The sequence below is a fragment of the Stegodyphus dumicola genome, chromosome 4, assembly GCF_044657685.1.
Source record: "Stegodyphus dumicola isolate Sdum_Otavi_A_Nest chromosome 4, ASM4465768v1".
NCBI lineage: Eukaryota > Metazoa > Arthropoda > Arachnida > Araneae > Eresidae > Stegodyphus > Stegodyphus dumicola.
In genome coordinates, this window is record NC_140771.1 from 242,148,765 (window position 1) to 242,166,861 (window position 18,097).

At 32.2% G+C, this 18,097-nt stretch overlaps 1 protein-coding gene across 1 annotated transcript in view; it reads left to right on the top strand.

The window, feature by feature from the left end:
• LOC118193460 (transformation/transcription domain-associated protein-like) overlaps positions 1–18,097 on the top strand; it is a 215,737-nt gene that overhangs the window by 132,266 nt on the left and 65,374 nt on the right. Inside the window, 3 exon segments of the mRNA XM_035364554.2 lie at positions 1,711–2,032; positions 11,221–11,614; positions 15,044–15,313. Coding sequence (XP_035220445.2) covers positions 1,711–2,032; positions 11,221–11,614; positions 15,044–15,313 — 986 coding nt within the window.

Sequence of the window (18,097 nt, forward strand, 5' to 3'; positions counted from 1 at the left end):
ATTCTCTGTTTGCAGCAAATTTTATAATTCCAATAATTAGATTTGTGGAATATATATGATCTTTAGTAACTATGCCATTAATGAACATTTTTGAGTTGTTAAAAATTGTAAAAAATGTTTTCATCACTTCAGCCATTTTTTTTTTCAATTGTCTTAAGGACGTGCATTTTTTTACAACTGTATTACAGTCTTTCTGCTATTTTGTGACAATTTAGCAATACCACCTTCCAATTCAGCAATACCTTTGCTTTCTAAATGCAATATTTTTACTTTGAAGATGTTTTATTTAAAGAAATTAATTTAATCTGCCTTAAAAAAACTTGCACATATAGATTGAATAATGTACTTAGAAATAATTACTGGCATTTGCTATAATTTAAAAAAACTACTAAATTATTTTGGAGCTGCTTACAATAAAATTAGTCATTTGGTAATGATAAACTATATTGTTTTCTACAAAAGCAGTTTTACCATTTTGTATTAATTTGAAATTTAGCTTCATTGCATCATTGCACAGAACATTTAGTCATTTCAGTCAATATCTTGATGAACATTAGTGGCCTGAGCTACTCGTATATAAAATATTATTGGATTAAAAATTGATTTTTCGCTTGTTCCTTTCAGTTCCGTATATTTTTAATTATATGGCATAGATTAAAAAAGTAAAAATGTTTATTTAAGTAAAATTGTTTCTAAGTGTGATTTTCAGGGTGATGTTTAATTGCATATTTTCTCAGATTTGACTGTATGTAATATTTAAAAAGGGTTGCTGTGTATATTAAAATAATGTTTGTTCCATAGCATTTTTTATGATATGTAATTTTGTCTAAAATTAGACAATCTAAACATAAATTGAAAGAATATCATTGCTGTTCTGAATGAAATCATTATTGGAGTAGCTAGTAGAAATTAAGAATTTTAGTGGTAATAAAACAACAGTCATTTTCTAATGTATGCTGTAATTGAAATTAACTGATTTAAATTAAAACATGAATGAAAATCAAGTTAAAATGTAACAGTTGTATTATTGTATGTAGTTATGACACCTGTATTAAACTTGGAAGTGCTTGTATAACAGAATCAAACTACACGTATGCACAAGTTCTAACGGGTCTCAGAATGATTATAAGGTGGCAATCTACATGACTAGACATTAATTGCAGAATAAAATTAATATTGAAGAATTCACAATTTGGTTTAATCTGATAGGAACCACAATTTTCTAGCGGGTAATCATGCTCGTAACTTTTATTTGCACTTACCATTACCATTTGGACAACTATTCTGCTGGACTCTTCTGCAGTAACCAAGTTTATCATGAGCCAGTAGCCAGCCCTGCTAATTTGGAGCTTACTTCTTTTTCTCACTCACTTCCATGATTTTGAAGAAGATACTATTTACACAGAAGCTTGTCATTTGAACTATATAACTTTTTGAAAAGAATGAGTTGTTGTGTGACTTAGAGGTAAAGATGTCATTTAAAATAACTTGTTACTAAACTAAACTTACATAAACTAAAATTAAATTGCTACGTAGTCATGTTATCATATATATACGTCTTCCAATTGAGCTCAAAAACAAGAGAGTTGTGTAATTTTGTGATCAGTTTGAAAGGTATTTTAGCTTCTTGTTTGTATTCATATCTGTAAATAAGCATATTTAAATAATGTCCCTCTTATGGCTTTTTTTTTTTTTTTTTTTTTTTTTTAGTGGCTACTGATTTGTTAATTCTTAGTTTGGATCTTGTTAAGAATCGTGTTGGAGTTATGGGTCAGGATATGCGGAAAACATTCATTGGGACTATCCTTGTTGGATTAATTGAAAAATCACCAGATGTTAAAGTTTTAAAAGCATTGACCAAGATGGTGGAGGACTGGGTTAAAAGCAAGTCGACCATAGCTGTAAACCAGAGCCCCTCTATACGTGAAAAATCTATTCTTCTTGTAAAGATGATGCAGTTCATCGAGAAAAGATTCCCGAATGATCTCGACTTGAATGCGCAGTTTTTGGAGCTTGTGCATTATGTTTATAAGTAAGAACAATTTTTGTAAATACATTTTATGTATGCTAAAATAAAATTGTATAAAATGTATGTGTATGAGGGGGTATTTGTGCATTATCTTTTTGATTATGAAAGTTGATAGAGATCCCATCTAAATTGTACCTGTCATTCCTGTGGAATTGTGAAAGAATTTATTTTACAAACAATTGGTATTTTACGTACTGTATTCATGAAAAAACATTCATGGATTTTTACTCTTTTGTTAGACTCTCTAATTTTACCTGAAGCTCTATTTAGAACAGTATGAGTACAAATTTCCTGCAGGTAATTGTTCCAATCTGTTGTTGTTTTTTCAGCCATATCCAGTCATTCTTTTGTTAGCCATCCAGCCTTTCTGCCAGATGTTAATAAACCAAAGCACAGTCATGTGCTGCATCAGCATTGTTTATCAGTTTAAAAATAAACTACCATATCTTGTCCGTTAATGCACTTCTTTTTCATGGTCCCAAAACTATGGAAAAAAATCCCACTGCTTGCTATTCTGTAGAAAGCAGGTTCCAAATTTTAATCTTCTCTCCCTCCCCCAGAGTGCAATTAAAAAATGCAGCAATAACAGATATTTATAGCCTGGTTCATAAAAAGAAAAGGTGGCTTGTTGAAAATCAACTGCGTTACGCAGATGAAAATGCAGATGTTGTGGGTGTTTTACTGCACCATGCTTATCCATAACTGGCACTAAATTATTGGCAGTTTCATAATTAATGGGATGATACATTAACCTTTTGAGGCCGGGGCCTTGGTAGCAGTAAAAGCCTTGAAAGGATGGGGAATCTTGAACCGAATGCTTTCCCCCCTTTAAGAAATCACTTCCTATATGCAACAAAGATCCTTGTAGTTTAATGGATTCTCAGAGGGGTGCATTTATGTCACAAAAGGAAGGGAAATGTAGGGATTAGTGACAAGACTTCAAGATGCTTTTTGTTATTGAGGGAAAATTTCATGCTGCAATCGTTCCGGAATGAGACTATTGGGCGTTGCACAGATGGAAATGTATAAACTTCCATTAAACAAAATGTAATTTTTATATTATAATGCATTAACAAAAAATTTGTTTGAATTTTAAATTACACTACAAAATTATGTGTCTGTAGAAAGGGCTTACAGTAATTATTTCTGTCGTATCTTTATATTAGTGTCACAAAATTATTTCAACTATTTGATTATTTCATGGACAATTTTAAATTATCTAGTCTTCATCTCGGACCTTTTTTTACACTGTTAAATTTCCTTATAAATTTTTATTTGGTTTAGTATATATCATTAACTATAGCTATATCTTTGAACTTTCTTCTATACAAGGAATAATTAGAAAATAAACGCTGTATAGAACTGATTAAAAATTAAAGTTCAGTGGAACTTTTAAAATTATAAATAAAAGGCACAATAAAATTTTATTTTACTTAATTGTTAAAAATCTGCTTGATAGCATACTATTTAAGAAGGAAACTTTCAGGAAATTAGAATATATCTGGTTTATCTTTATTTTGTTGTAGATTGTTAGTATTGCAATGTGTAATTACGTGAGTGTTTCTAATTTACATTCATTTCTTTTCCAAAATATATGCAGAATAAAACAGAAGCTCCAAAACTGTTTTTAGAATATTATATTTCAGTTTTAAAAATTAGAAAAAAGGATTATTTAATGATATAACCATTTTATACTATAATTATTTTTTGTTGTTTGACTTCTGAATCAGCATTTTATACTATTTATTGAAAATTAGTAAGTCATATATTTCAAGTATTAATAAATTAATAATAGAATAAATTCAAGATGTTAAAAATGTCAAATTATTTGTAATGCGGACCCATAATTCAAAACACCACATTTACTAGTAAATTGGACTAGTCTTTTTATACTAAATTCCCTGGCTCACTAGGGGAACATGTTCACTACGGTATCAAAATTAAAGTAATTTCATAGTGCAAAGAAGTTTTCAAATTGAAGGGAAAATCGTTTGTTATGTATAGTTTTTAAAGAACTGCGGGAAAACGTTACACTATACTTAGTTGTTTGTCTTCAATGCTGTATTATATTATTCTATATTTTATTACGCTTACATAATTCAGCACATTAATAGAAATTTCCAGATAATTTCAGGTGCCCAGTCAACAAAAATCTCTCCTGTTTGAAATCGTCGTCGCATGTGAATTTTTCTATTTCCTCTGTTGTCTTAACCAGTTCGTTTCATCTCCAGAATATCTTTGTAGCAGCTTTGATATCAACCATGGTGGCATATTTTATACAGTGCAATTTAAATTCTGTGATATATTAGTGAGTTACTCAAAAAAACTTCATTTTCAGGTCAAGTGAAACCTATACTGACACAGTTGAATTGACCGTGTTTTCCGTTTTCTATCGAAAATTTAGCAACTAATTCATTGATTTCACTAACACCTTGGTCCTCACCTATTATCAAAATTATTTTATAACTGAAAGGTCAAGCTATGCCCTCAGATATTTGTCCCTGAGCATAGTTGTTGAGATATGTGTCTATTGAATGGCAAAGGTGTTCAATTTGTTAAAAGGTCAAGGTTCAGAAATTGAAGGGAGAATCACATCTGTTGTCTTAGAACAATGATTTGTATATTATATGACAGCTTTTACATCCCGTTTGTATTGTCGTAATTCAACGGACAGTGACATTTTGCAAATGCTACTCTAATTTATTCTGAACGTCTTACTTCAAAATTATTTGACCGTGAAATCGCGACACTGATACAAAGGTAGCTTTTAAAATGTGCCATCACTCAGTAATGTGTCATCGAATGGCTAGAAATGAGCTCCTGGGAGAAACACAATGAAGAAATTCCTCTTTTCTGTGAAGGGAAAAGCTTTCAAACTGATTCACTAGTTTAGTATATTTACAGTTTCCAATTGTCAGACTGAAATTATAAAGCTATTTTTCTTTGATAAAAAATTTATATTTGTGCTCATGTGATTTGTTTGAACAACAAATCCATCACAGCAAACTTCCGTGTGTGAAGGTCACATACGGAAATAAAAACAGAAAAATCTGTTAAAAATGAACTGATAAGAATGTAAGAAAAAACTCCGTGTACTTGTATACAGGTACGTGAGAATTTATATTTGTTTATGGAAAGGGATACCTACATATTCATGTAGTAAGTATGTCTGCATTTATATAATATGGTATAAAAACAGGTATATGCATAAAGCGGAAAGCATGCGCACCCTTAAATGGGTATAAAGTATATATACACACGTACATGTACGCATACAGGCACACGTATGCATTTATATATATGTTTTTGCGTGTGGATTTATGCATGTATATATATACAGTCAAAAGTCGTTAATTCGGACACCCATAATCCGGAATGATCTATAATCCGGACCTCAAAGCTACAAACTTTCTGCGCATGCGTCGCGTTCACGCATGCGCACAGGCGTTTACGAGAGCGCGCAAGACCCTTACGGCTGCGAATATGTTTGTGTGCATGCGCGTTTAATGTGTAACGGAGTTATACGCTAAGCTAAAGTTATCTAATTCAGTTAATGTTGCAGATTGCGTTGTTCCTTAATCTTCGAATTGGATCCGACTTATTATTTTTTGCAGACTGTTAGAGCAATTTTATAAAAGTAAGCTTGAACTTTCGATTATGTCAAATAGAATTTCCGATATATATTTACTACAAAGCGAAAGTATGTTTTGAAATCCGAAATCTGTTTATCAATGGATTGGAAGTTGATCTGTCAACACTATCCTTATCTTCAGAGCAGATGTTTTTATTTTATTTGGATTATAATTCCGTACTAAGTTTAGTATTTCATCTGGATGTACTCCGTCTTTGATATGATTTAAATCAAGTTCCTCCTCATTATAATTCGCTTCCGATAGTGAAGAAAGTGACCCAGAGGTTATTGAAAACGAAAACATTTCGATTGACAAATTAGTCGGTATTCTCAACACAGCAATTATAGGACTTGAACAGCGGAACTTTGTAACTAAACAAGAAATTATGTCTGTTTAATGGAATTAAAGAGAAAGTATTATCACATGAAACGAAGCAACTTACATTGAAGGAAATGTTTAATAAAGTAAACAAATAAATATTAAGTTTTTTCTTTTTGTAAATTTTGATACCCTTTAGATCATAATTGTTCTTTATTTCATAAATTACGGTTTCATATTTTTAATTTTGTAATTTTTGCATGCCATCTTACCAGATTTAAACTGATGATCTATAATCCGGAAAAATCGATAATCCGGAATCGCCGAAGTCCCGACGAGTCTGGATGAAAGACTTTTGACTGTATGAAGATATAGATATATTTAATTATATACATTTGTGTATATATATAATAATTTATTTCCTAAACAGTATTGATTAATTGATTATATTATCTCCTAAGTGTATATATATATTTAATTATATACATGTGTGTGTGTGTGTGTGTGTATATATATATATATATATATAATTGTATACGTTCTAGTATTTTAAAATGTATATAGTTTCTTCTCTTTATGATTTTGGATCTTGTAGAGGACCTATTGATTATTTTTTAAAGATAGGAAAATAGGAAAGAGATACTGAGCAGTTTATTACAGAATTAAAAATTAGTTTCAGGATGATATAATTGTTAATTTTTATAAGTATGTTAAAAAGAAATATTCTCATTTGCTTTCGTGGAAATTTTTGGAGCAAGTAACACAGAGCCCTACGTCGCATTTTTCGCAAGCATACGTTGACCGCTTCCTTATTCCTCTTCTCTAACAAGCAGCGCATCTTCGTGGAGTTTTGTTTTGAATGGGCCAGTGACCTATCAATGGAATTGAATCTGAAACACTAGCAGAGGTGACTGAAGCTTCTGAATCATTGAGGAGTTGCTTTATAAGATTTTTTCTAAAATCTGCGAAAGATAAGTCTGAAATTTTCATTTTGCACAGAGTAAAGGAGTTTAAAACTGCTAGATCGAGTAAGTGAAAAAAGATTTTCTTTGTCCATTTTAAAGTTTTTCTTCCGAATGTATAACTATTTGCCATTCGGTCATTCAAGTCAACGAATCCCATATTTTTGTTGTAGGTTGATACAATTTCTGGTTTTTCCATTTTGTCATGGGCTGCAATGGGATTGTGCATATTGCTGAGCATAAATACTTCTCTCTTGTCTTTCCAACAAACTGCAGTCATTTCTGATGAAAATTTTATTTTAATTTACCCTTTCTGCATTCGGATGCCAGCATTCAGTTTCGCATAATTTTTCCGATTGCTGCGAATTGTACCACAACTGTTTATTTTATATTTATGCAGGAATTCATGAAATAAATCCTGTAAAGAAAAGAAATTATCCATAAAAAGTTTATGTCCTTTGCCTTTTACACTTTCTGCTAACAATATTACCGTGTTATGAGAGGCACACTTCCCATTGTTTGACTCGTAGGAATCTTGTCTGAGGTATACTTTCATGTCATATGTGTAACCATGGTGGTCTCCAAGCTTATAAATTTTAATTTCAAAACGCTTATGCTTTTTAGGAATATATTGTTTAAAAATTACTCTTCCCTTAAAAAGAACAATTACTTCATCTACAGCCAGTTCTTCAAAGGGCTCATATACTTCCTTGAAATTGTTTCTCAAATGTTCAAATATATGCCTTATTTTCCAAAATCGATCATAATTAGGATCGTTTCTGTCTGGTGGTGACATGTTATCTTCAAAGTGCAGAAAATGAAGAATTTGCAAGAATCTATCTCTATGCATAGTTTTATTAAAAAAAGGGGTTTCAAGCATTTCGTCTGTCGGCCAGTAATCTTTTATCTTGTCTTTTTGAATATGCCCCATCAGCAATATCAGCTCCAAAAAATTTAGCAATTCATTTTCATTAACATCTTTCCATGTAACTGTATGTTTTTTTGTTTTTAATTCAGGGTTAAAACTGGAATTTTTCCTTAGTATTTGTTCCGCATAACGATTTGTTTCTTTGACAATTCTTTCAATAATATTTTGGCCGAAAAGATTTTTGAAAAATTCAATCTCTTTTGTAGCTTGAGAAGCAAGGCCTTTTTATTGTTTCTTCCAATAAAGTTCAAAGCATTTACCTTGTGGTCAGGTTCTGGTTCAAGCCATTCAAATTTCGAATCAAAAGAGAATTTGCCCACATTATCAGTTTGTTCATCACCGTAATTTACCGAATCTGTTAATAAATATGAAATTTCTTCCACATCCTCATGTTCACTTTTCTATGTCCAGCTCACAATCGGATTCGCTATCTCCGTAGTTTTCTTCATTAAGCTCTTGAAGAAGCTTTTGTATTTCTTCTTCAGTTAGCTCTCTTTTCCTTTTCGGCATGTTTCGAGAAAAATCAAACTCCTAGAAAACTTACGAAAATATGCAATATTCAAAAGCAACGTAAAGCTCTGTATACAATTTAGAGATGCAGTTATCGCGAATTCTGTAGCTGTGTAGCTACAAGAACGAAAAGGGAAAAATTGGGAAAACCGGATCCTTAGCACAAAGACCTTTCAAGGAGATAAGTGGTTAAAACCCCAGGGACATCAAATTTGACATTTCACCCCACTCTTTCAGCCTGGAAAGTGGAGGGAAAAAGACATGGTCACTAAAGTGGACAACCCCGTCTTTTCAAAGACAGGTTCTATGGCCACTATAATGGCCATTTTGTCTTCAAAAGGTTAAGTACTATATATGCATGTATATTTGTATAAGTTTTCTATTTGTATATTTTTTTGAAATGCTGTTTTAGTGGTATGCAGATTTATGCTGAAATGCACAGTAATGATTAAGTAAGGGTTATTAGCAACAAGTATTATAAAATCTTGTTGAAAATATTTTCAAGGAAAAAAATTATTCTTTTGATTAATCCTATTCATCATTTTGTGTCATATTTTATAAAATTTCATTAAAATTTTTCTCTGAAATAAATGGCTATTACTAAGGCTTTATATTACTAATTTTATAAATTTAAAATAATAATAATTATTTTTGAAATTCAAAGTTTTCAAAAATTCTTTTGTGCTTCAAATGTAGGGAAAAATTCAACCAGATGTAGAAGAATACCGTATTTATGCGAATCTAATGCGCATCCCCATTTTAAAACTTTAAATAATAAAAAAAATTGTTTGTCAGCGAATGTAATGCGCATCAATGGTATGAGAATTTATTGAATCTTATTTTATACAAATATAGATTTGTATATAAACTATCAATCAATGGTATGATAATTTTATTTAAATTTAGATACCATATTTTATACAACAATGGATTTATACATAAAGTAGCACAACATAGAATTAACCTATTAGTGGGCTATTGTTATGTGAAACAATCATTGTTAATTAATTACCACTACCGTATATACGGTACCTATCGTAAAATATGAACATGAAATAAATTGTAACATTTCTATAGCTAACAGTTTCTACAAACTGTTATTAATAGTTAATCGTCTTCATTCACTAATGTTTTCATCACTGGAATCCTCGCAGCTGTCTTCGTCAGAAGCAGATTCATTTCTTCTTTCCTCATCGTCATCCTCGGCGTTCCAGAGCACGTCATCTTCACTGCCATTCAATGAATTTGAAGTGCAGCATTTATTGAAAGATTTCGCAATCATTGGATCTTAGATGCTTTTCCAGGCAGCAGAAACCCAGTGTGCAAGCAATGTGCGGTGCAGTACGCTTAATTTTTCTTATCAGGGTCAATTCATGGTTTGGCTCACAAAACCATTTTTCATACTCCGCCTGAACGTACCTTTTAAAACGTTTATTTATACTAACGTCCAGTGGTTGTAACACAGACGTCATCCCTCCAGGAATGATTACAAGATCCCTGCCTAGGCTGCGCATGTTCTTTTTCACGTCGGTGGTGAGATAACCACGAAATGCTTCCAGACAAAGCATTGATGGTGGATTGAAGAGCTGACCGAAACGGCGTTCCCATACATTTCGGAGCCAATCAAGCATTAATGATTCCGTCATCCACCCCTTCTCTTGGTTTCGAATCAGGACATCATCTGGGAACAGCTTTTCATTCTTAAGGGTTTTAAGGCTTGTTTTCCGTTTGAAGATTAAGAAAGGGGGAAGTTTGCACCCGTCTGCTGTTATTGTCAGCGTTGCTTTACATATCCCCAAGTTTTAATGATAACTTCCTTAGTCCCCTTCTCCATAAAGGTGTAGTTATGAGGCATATCAAACCAAATTGGTGTCTCGTCAGCATTGCCAATTTGCCCCATTGAAAAATTCTTTTCCTTCCGAAGTGTGATGACATACCACTGAAATGTTAGTAGTTTTCCCTCAAAATCTGCAGGAAGCTTTTGGCATATTGTTGTACAGTGTCTTAGACATAAGCCCATCCGCTTCATAAACCGATCCACCTATCCACGGCTAGCCTTAAACTCTTGTTTTGGTATTCCAAGAACTTCAGCCTCTTCTTTTGCTTTATTTCTTATGGTGTCACTAGTCACAGGTTGTTCATTTTTCTTCCTTTCACGTACAAATTCCAAAACTTTTTCTTCAATTTTAGGGTGTCTTCCTTTGCGAGAGCCAGTGAATTTCTTTCTACTAGCTTTAGTTGCAAACAGCGCCAATTTCTGTTGCCGCCACAAGCGAACACTGCTCTCAGCTACATTGAACTCTCCCCTGCCTTTCTATTGCCATTTTTTTCAGCATAAAGAATTACTTTACGTTTGAAAGTAGCGTCATATGACATTCTCCTCCGTTTGCCCTCCCTTTCGTGACTAAGTACTCTGCAGTTTGTATCCTCTATGCAATAATGTGTCAACGATAAGTGTAACGGTAAATCTAGTCGACAAATACGGTAATCCATTGTTATGATTTAAATTTGGTTGACGTCATCGGCGAACTTTGCACTCGAATCTAATGCGCACCCCAATTTTGAATATTACATTTGGCCAAAAACGATGCGCATTACATTCGCGTAAATACGGTATTCAAGCTTAATTTGCAATTAATTTATATTATTATGGATTTCCAATTTAATAATTTTCATTTAAATCACTCTTTCTTTCTTCATTAATTATTAATTTTATTTTCATTTTAATTTAAAACTGGATATAATAGTATGAAAAGCAATTTAATTTTTCTTTTGCTTTTTTGTCTTTTTAAATGTTCAAATCTGAGCTTGATTTATTTTAATTTCAATTTTCTTTTACAGAGATGAAACTCTAAAAGGTACTGAACTACAATCAAAATTAGAACCAGCATTTATGGCCGGCCTGCGTTGTGTGCAGCCTCATATACGATCAAAGTTTTTTGAAGTATTTGATAGCAGTATGCGACGCAGACTTCATGAACGTTTGATGTATATTATTTGTTCTCAGAATTGGGAGACAATGGGTCCTCATTTCTGGATAAAGCAATGTATTGAATTGCTGTTAGTTACAGCAGTTGATGGAACTACAATTCAAAGTTCTACTCCAAATGTGTTACTGCCCTCTATTACATCCGTAATTGAGCAAGCTGATTCTCAGGAAAGAACTAATTATTCCATGACTGCTTCAGTGAAAGAAGAACCTGCGGACATTATATCTGTGGAATCACGAGAGGATGTAAGTAGTTATTTTGTAAATGTAGCAATACCTTGCATAGTTTGAACAATCACTTTTACCAATATCCCAGATTGTTTAAAACCAGACTAATCAAGGAACATAATACGCACAAAAAATAGTAGTGTCCAAAAAAAAATTTTTTTTTTAATATTGGTTTTCATAATTCATTTTTTATTCTTTAAAAACTGCAGTATTGCTGTCTTTGCAGCTTTCTTTCACCTTCTCTCTTTATACATTTGTTTTTAGCCATGAATTGTACTGTTTAGCATTCTAGAAATCGTAAGGCTAAGTTCAGTGCTAGAATCATCTTCTGTAGAAGTTCAACTGAAGTTCTTTTGAAGAGTTTCAACCATTCTAGTAATTTTTATAGTTTTTCAGCTGTCAATTCTCATGCAGGCACTTCAATGAAGTCTTCATTGTCCTGAGTGAAAATTTTTGTTTTGCAGTTGGAGGGGGGGGGGAGAAATCTGAATCAGATTTTAAATTACGCCCAAAGGGGCGATTTTTTTTAACGTTTTGTTTGTTACCTTTATTTATGAAATATTTTCATTGCATTTAAACCATAAAATTTAGTTCACTATCAATGTTGCAAAATAATTTTAAAATGAGCATATATTTAAAATTTCCGGTACACAGTTCCGCATGCTGGAGATAAAAAAGTTTTTTCCCCCCGTAGAGTGTTGTCGTTGCTCGCTTTTAAATCCTTGAGTTAGTTACTCAAAAATTCGTTAAAGTTTCACAAAATAGGAAATTGATAATAAAACAAGTTCAAAATTTCAGATTTGGCCTTCCATATGCCCATATTGGCAGTAGGATTACATCATTCAAAATTCGATGGCTGTAGGTACCGTTGTTTTATCACAGTGGGAGAAATATACATATATTTATGCAGATTTTTCATTATTTAATTTCTTCAAATATAATGCAGGACTCTAAGATTTGGTGGCAACAGTTTGAAAAGTGAAGCGGCCATTTATAGTGATTCAACGCAAAATCGCAAAACAAAAACAATAGTCCTTCAGGAACAAAGCCCCTTGGACTAAAAAAAAAAAAAAGACAATTGCCAAAGAAAGTTATTGCAGCGCAGCACATAAATAAGGCCAAATATACATATAATGAAAACAAAATTGATTAGATGAAATAAGTAAAAAAATTAATTTCTCGCAGCTTATTTTCTCCATCATGGAAGAAACTTGCAAGCCTGAAGAATTATGTGTGGGACAATACTAAGGTACCCTAAACCTTCAAGGATGATCCTCTTGGTGAAACGTTTGGGGAGGGGGTCATGATCTTGGAATCCTAGTAATTTTTTTCTCCTTATCTGTTCTTTTCCATTTTTATCCCCCTCCTTTGTGGTTTTCCTTTTCAAATTTTGGATCTCAAAATGAGAAGCTGTCACATCCCTTTGTTTCTAATTTTTCATTGAGAGAAAACCATCTAAACATTTGCCGTGCATTGGGACCTGTAAGGCTGGAAAGGACGGTACTGGTAGTTGAGAGGCAAGGTACTGTCTCCAACATATTGCTTTGGCCTCTGCTTCATATTGCATTGGGAAAGTACTCAGCTGTTCTCGCTTGTGTCAATTGGCTGGTCAAAAGTGTTATGAAGCACGTCCTGAGGGGCAGATCATTGCACTGTGCTTTGTGTTTACAGGACGTTAGTGCATTCTAAATCAGACTATGGCTGAGCAGTTTATGGTTCACTACAATCTTCTGTAGTATCAAAACTAGATCTTGTTCACCACTAGGCTTTTTGGGATATGTTCTGGAGCATTTAGAACTTCTCCCTGTTTGTATGTTGACTCTTTTGAATCATCTGCCCATTTAAAAAAAGCATGAACAGTTGTCATTATTTTCATATACTTTCACAATCGAAATATCTTAGTAAGTCCAATTTGTATGATGACTTGTTTGAAGCACGACCATCATGTGTACCATTTTTCCTTTTAAGAGTATGGCCACTGATTGTGAAGAATATCTCTCAGCTGACATGAATGCCCAAACAGTAAAGCACTTTAAATGCACAATTCTGGCTGTTATATGTTTTCCATCATTTGAATAAAAGCAATATGAACGACATCATCTATACATAAGACAGCGGACATAAATCTAGTGGTTACATTCCATGTATACTGATAGCTGAAAAGCAGCCTATCATATTGGAACATCTTCTGTTTGAGGAAAAGGAAAAAAAGAAAATTGTTGCATGGGGCTTGCTCAGTGCTCACTTCCGAGTTAACTGTTGTGTACTATGCTCTTTCACACATATCAAAACTGTTTCAGGAAAAACTTATTATTTATTGTAACTCATATAGTGTATTATAAGCTAGAAGCATTATCTGATATTTGGAATTCTGTAACTATTGAAATCATAAGATTGCATTTAAACTTAATTATCCATGAATATTGTGATTCTTTACTGCTGTTTTCTGGACATATAAGGCATTAAGGGAAAGGAGCTGACGAGAGTGAACTGTTTGTCTGAATTGCAATGTTGTTTTACTTTTTAACTGAGTGCCCTAAACTGAACAGACTTCAATCAAAGCATTTCAGTAACTGCGATTTTCCTCTTGATCGAATAATCAGAAAAGAGGTCAGTACTAATTTATTTCAGTACCTGAAAGAGACAAGTCTAAGAGGTCAGTACTAATTTATTTCAGTACCTGAAAGAGACAAGTCTAAGAGGTCAATACTAATCTATTTCAGTACCCAAACAAGACAAGTCTTTGTTATTTAATTTGATTTAATTTTGAAGATATTCCTTGATACTTTTACAATGTACATTTTAATGTATATCATGTTTTTTGATTTTTTCCTTATTTGACATCTGAAATCATCTGAATTTTATTTACTTGTTCATCTTAGTATTTATCTTTTTATTACCTCCCTTGGTTTTATATTTTTGTTTTAAACTTGTACTTAGTAAGATTTAACATATGTCTGGTGCATATAACCTTTTAAATTATGTCTAAAAATCACTACCATGAATCCAGACACAACTTCCATCACTGCCATGGATATAATAATTAAGTTAAAAATATATAATTAAGTTAAAAAAATAAGTTTAAGATACGTAGTTTCTTCAATTTTTTTGGCCAGATATTTCTCATTTTTCCATGTTATTTCCTGTTGTGGAAGAAATTTTCCAACCCTGGTAAAAAGTGTTGAATCTAGTCCCCAATTTCCATCCTGACGTATTAGTGTGTACTTTTATATATGTTTCTGAAGGACAGAGACGTTATTTTATAGATATTTTTTTTAGAGTTTAGTTGAAACATATCAAATAGTCACTAAGCCGAGTCCTGCATTTGTTTAATCTTGCTAATCTAATGTTTAATTGCTAAATCTAATGTTTTGCAACTTTATAGTGATATGTTTGTATTCATGTTGAAGGGTATTTATGTATTTAAGGAAAGGATTTTTTTTTTAGGAAGAAATTGATATTGAATTGTCAGCTTCTGATGAGAGTCATAAAATGATGGATTCTCTAAGTCTTAAAAATCAGGCAGACAGCCGATCAACTGCTCAAAGCTTTTTAACTAAGCAAGCAAAATTTCATGAGACATTGCGAGAAGTTAAAACAATAAGTTTTCTTAACGCTACTGCCCAGTTATGCCATATGGATACATCTTTGGCTCAGCATCTATGGATACAGCTATTTCCTAGATTGTGGAAAATTTTGAATGATAAGCAACAAGCAGTTAGTATTTTTCAACTTATTTTTTGTTGTTTTAATTTAATCTCTTAAATTCATAAGTGGATGGTTTAGTTTCATTATTTTTAGGAACATTTGTGTGCTAATTAGAAAAATAACAAAATACAGTCAAAAGTCGTTAATCCGACTCGTCGGGACTTCGGCGATTCCGGATTATAGATAATCAGTTTAAATTTGATAAGATGGCATGCAGAAATTATAAAATTAAAAATATGAAACCGTAATTTATGAAATAAAGAGCAATTATGATCTAAAGGGTATCAAAATTTACAAGAAAAAAAAGCTTAATATTTATTTGTTTACTTTATTAAACATTTCTTTCAATATATGTTGTTTAAGTTGCTTCGTTTTATGTGATAATACTTTCTCTTTAATTCTAAAAACAGACATAATTTCTTGTTCAGTTACAAAGTTCCGCTGTTCAAGTTCTATAATTGCTGTGTCTACCGACTAATTTGGCAATTGAAATTTTTTTGTTTTCAATAACCTCTATCACTTTCTTTGCTATCGGAAGCGAATTATAATGACGAGGAATTTGATTTAAATCATATCAAAGATGGAGTACATAGAGATGAAATACTACATTTAGTAAGGAATTATAAGCCAAATAAAATAACATCTGCCCTGAAGATAAGGATAGTGCTGACAGATCAACTTCCAATTCATTGCGCGCCGCGGCCGCAGCGTTAAAGATAAACAAACGTTAAAGTTTAGATAAACAAAGGATATGCCTTTATCCATTTTTTTGCAGCAATTCCACTTTTTGTTTAATGAACTTCGAAATATACTTTAGCTTTGTAGATCCTTTACATATTAATAAATATATATCAGAAATTCTATTTGACATAATCGAAAGTTCAAGCTTACTTTTATAAAATTGCTCTAACAGTCTGCAAAAAATAATAAGCTGGATCCAATTCGAAGATTAAGGAACAACGCAATCTGCAACATTAACTGAAATAGATAATTAGATAATTTTAGCTTAGCTTATATTGTCCGTTATACATTAAACGCACATGCGTAAACGTATTATGCGCAAGCACACTTGCATATACGCATGTGTAAAAGTATTACGCGCATGCGTGGATGCATTATGTGTTGGCGCATGCGCAGAAAGTTTGTAGCTTTGAGGTCCGGATTATGGGTGTTCGGATTAATAACTTTTGACTGTAGCATGATTTTAAAATTAATTTAATCAGTGTTTGGCTATTAGATATGCTTTTTTAAATTTATTAAACATACAGTAAATGGGATACTCGGATAAAAATGGATCTTAAATAAATGTCAGAAGAAAAAAAAAAAAAAATCTGAAGATATTTTTAAATATACATGTGTGGTAAAAGACTTCTTATAACTCTATAAAAATAATTTAGCATTAGGTGGTGTGATCTTGGATAGTATGCTTTAAATGAAATTTTAAAAACTTAATGTAAAATAACTGATTTAAGTAATAAAATATAAAAAGTTAGTTTATTATGATAGTCAGTCTGCTTTTGCATTCATGTAAGTAGAATTGGTAACTTCTTTCCATTATATAAACTAAACCTATTGTTGCTTTGATAACTTCTATACTCTTACCTTGATTTAATTTCATGGTAACTAATTGTTTAACTCATTTGCAAAATATGCAATTCTTTTTTATGATCACTACATTAGAAGTTTGGTTAGAAAAAAAAAAAAAATTAAAGAAAGTGGCAAGGGTAATACAAGATACAAGAAGGAAAGTGTTATAACTTTCGTATATTTTTTTGATTCTGTTTATAATGGAACATGGAAAGTGTTTACAATTTGTAAATGATTTTCTTCAAAGTGAAGGTATGATGGAAATGTGTGAAACTGAATGAAGAAGCAGATATTTATCTTAACATTTGTGAATATCAAATTACGGTGGCATTTAGAAGAGAATTTTCACTAAATTCTCCTCTAATAGCATTAAAGTATTATTTACAATTCCAAAATAACATACCAGTATGCAGCTTATTACTAATGTTAACTTCTAACATTTTTTGCTGTACAAAGTTCCGCTTATTTGTGTTGTGCAATTTTTTATTGTAATTTTTTATGTGTGTTTGTGTATTGATGTTATGTATGTGTATTCTTTTTTAATAATGTTAAGATTTATTGTAAATATTATTACTGCTATAATCAGCATAATGGGTAAGTTATGCTGGCTGCCATTTCATATGATTTGATTTTGTTTTTGAATCCTGGAGAATGCATGCATGTTTGTAAGCATTAAGTATGCATGCAGCGTGAGGTTACTTAAGATACTGGTGAGCCAAAATTCCAGTTGTACTTAGGTAGCCAGAGGGCACGAGGCTCGAGTTATACTTGGATAGAGCTTTGCTCCAGAAACCTGAGTCTCATGGCCTTCATCCACCTAAGGACAAGAGGACTTTTGGCTTGCTAATGTTTTAAGTTGCCCCATGCTGCACACACACTTTGCACTTATGAACATGCATGCCTTCTCCAAGATTCGAAACCGAGCCCAATGATATGGTAACCAGCATTGCTAACCCACCATACTTATCAAGGCAGTAATATTTTAAAAAATATTATTATAAAGTTCCCTTGAGTGGTTTCTTGGTACTGGAAGAGGGGTGGGAGAACCCTGGATCTGCCCATCAGGTGTTCTCCATCTAAACTAGCGAGTAGATGCACACTTTAATGCAGTGGGATTAACTGTGTACAAACATTGGATAACTTCTAGTATCCTGCTCACTTTTACCTATACCAGTAAATGTTATTTTCTGTGTCCCAAAAGTTAAA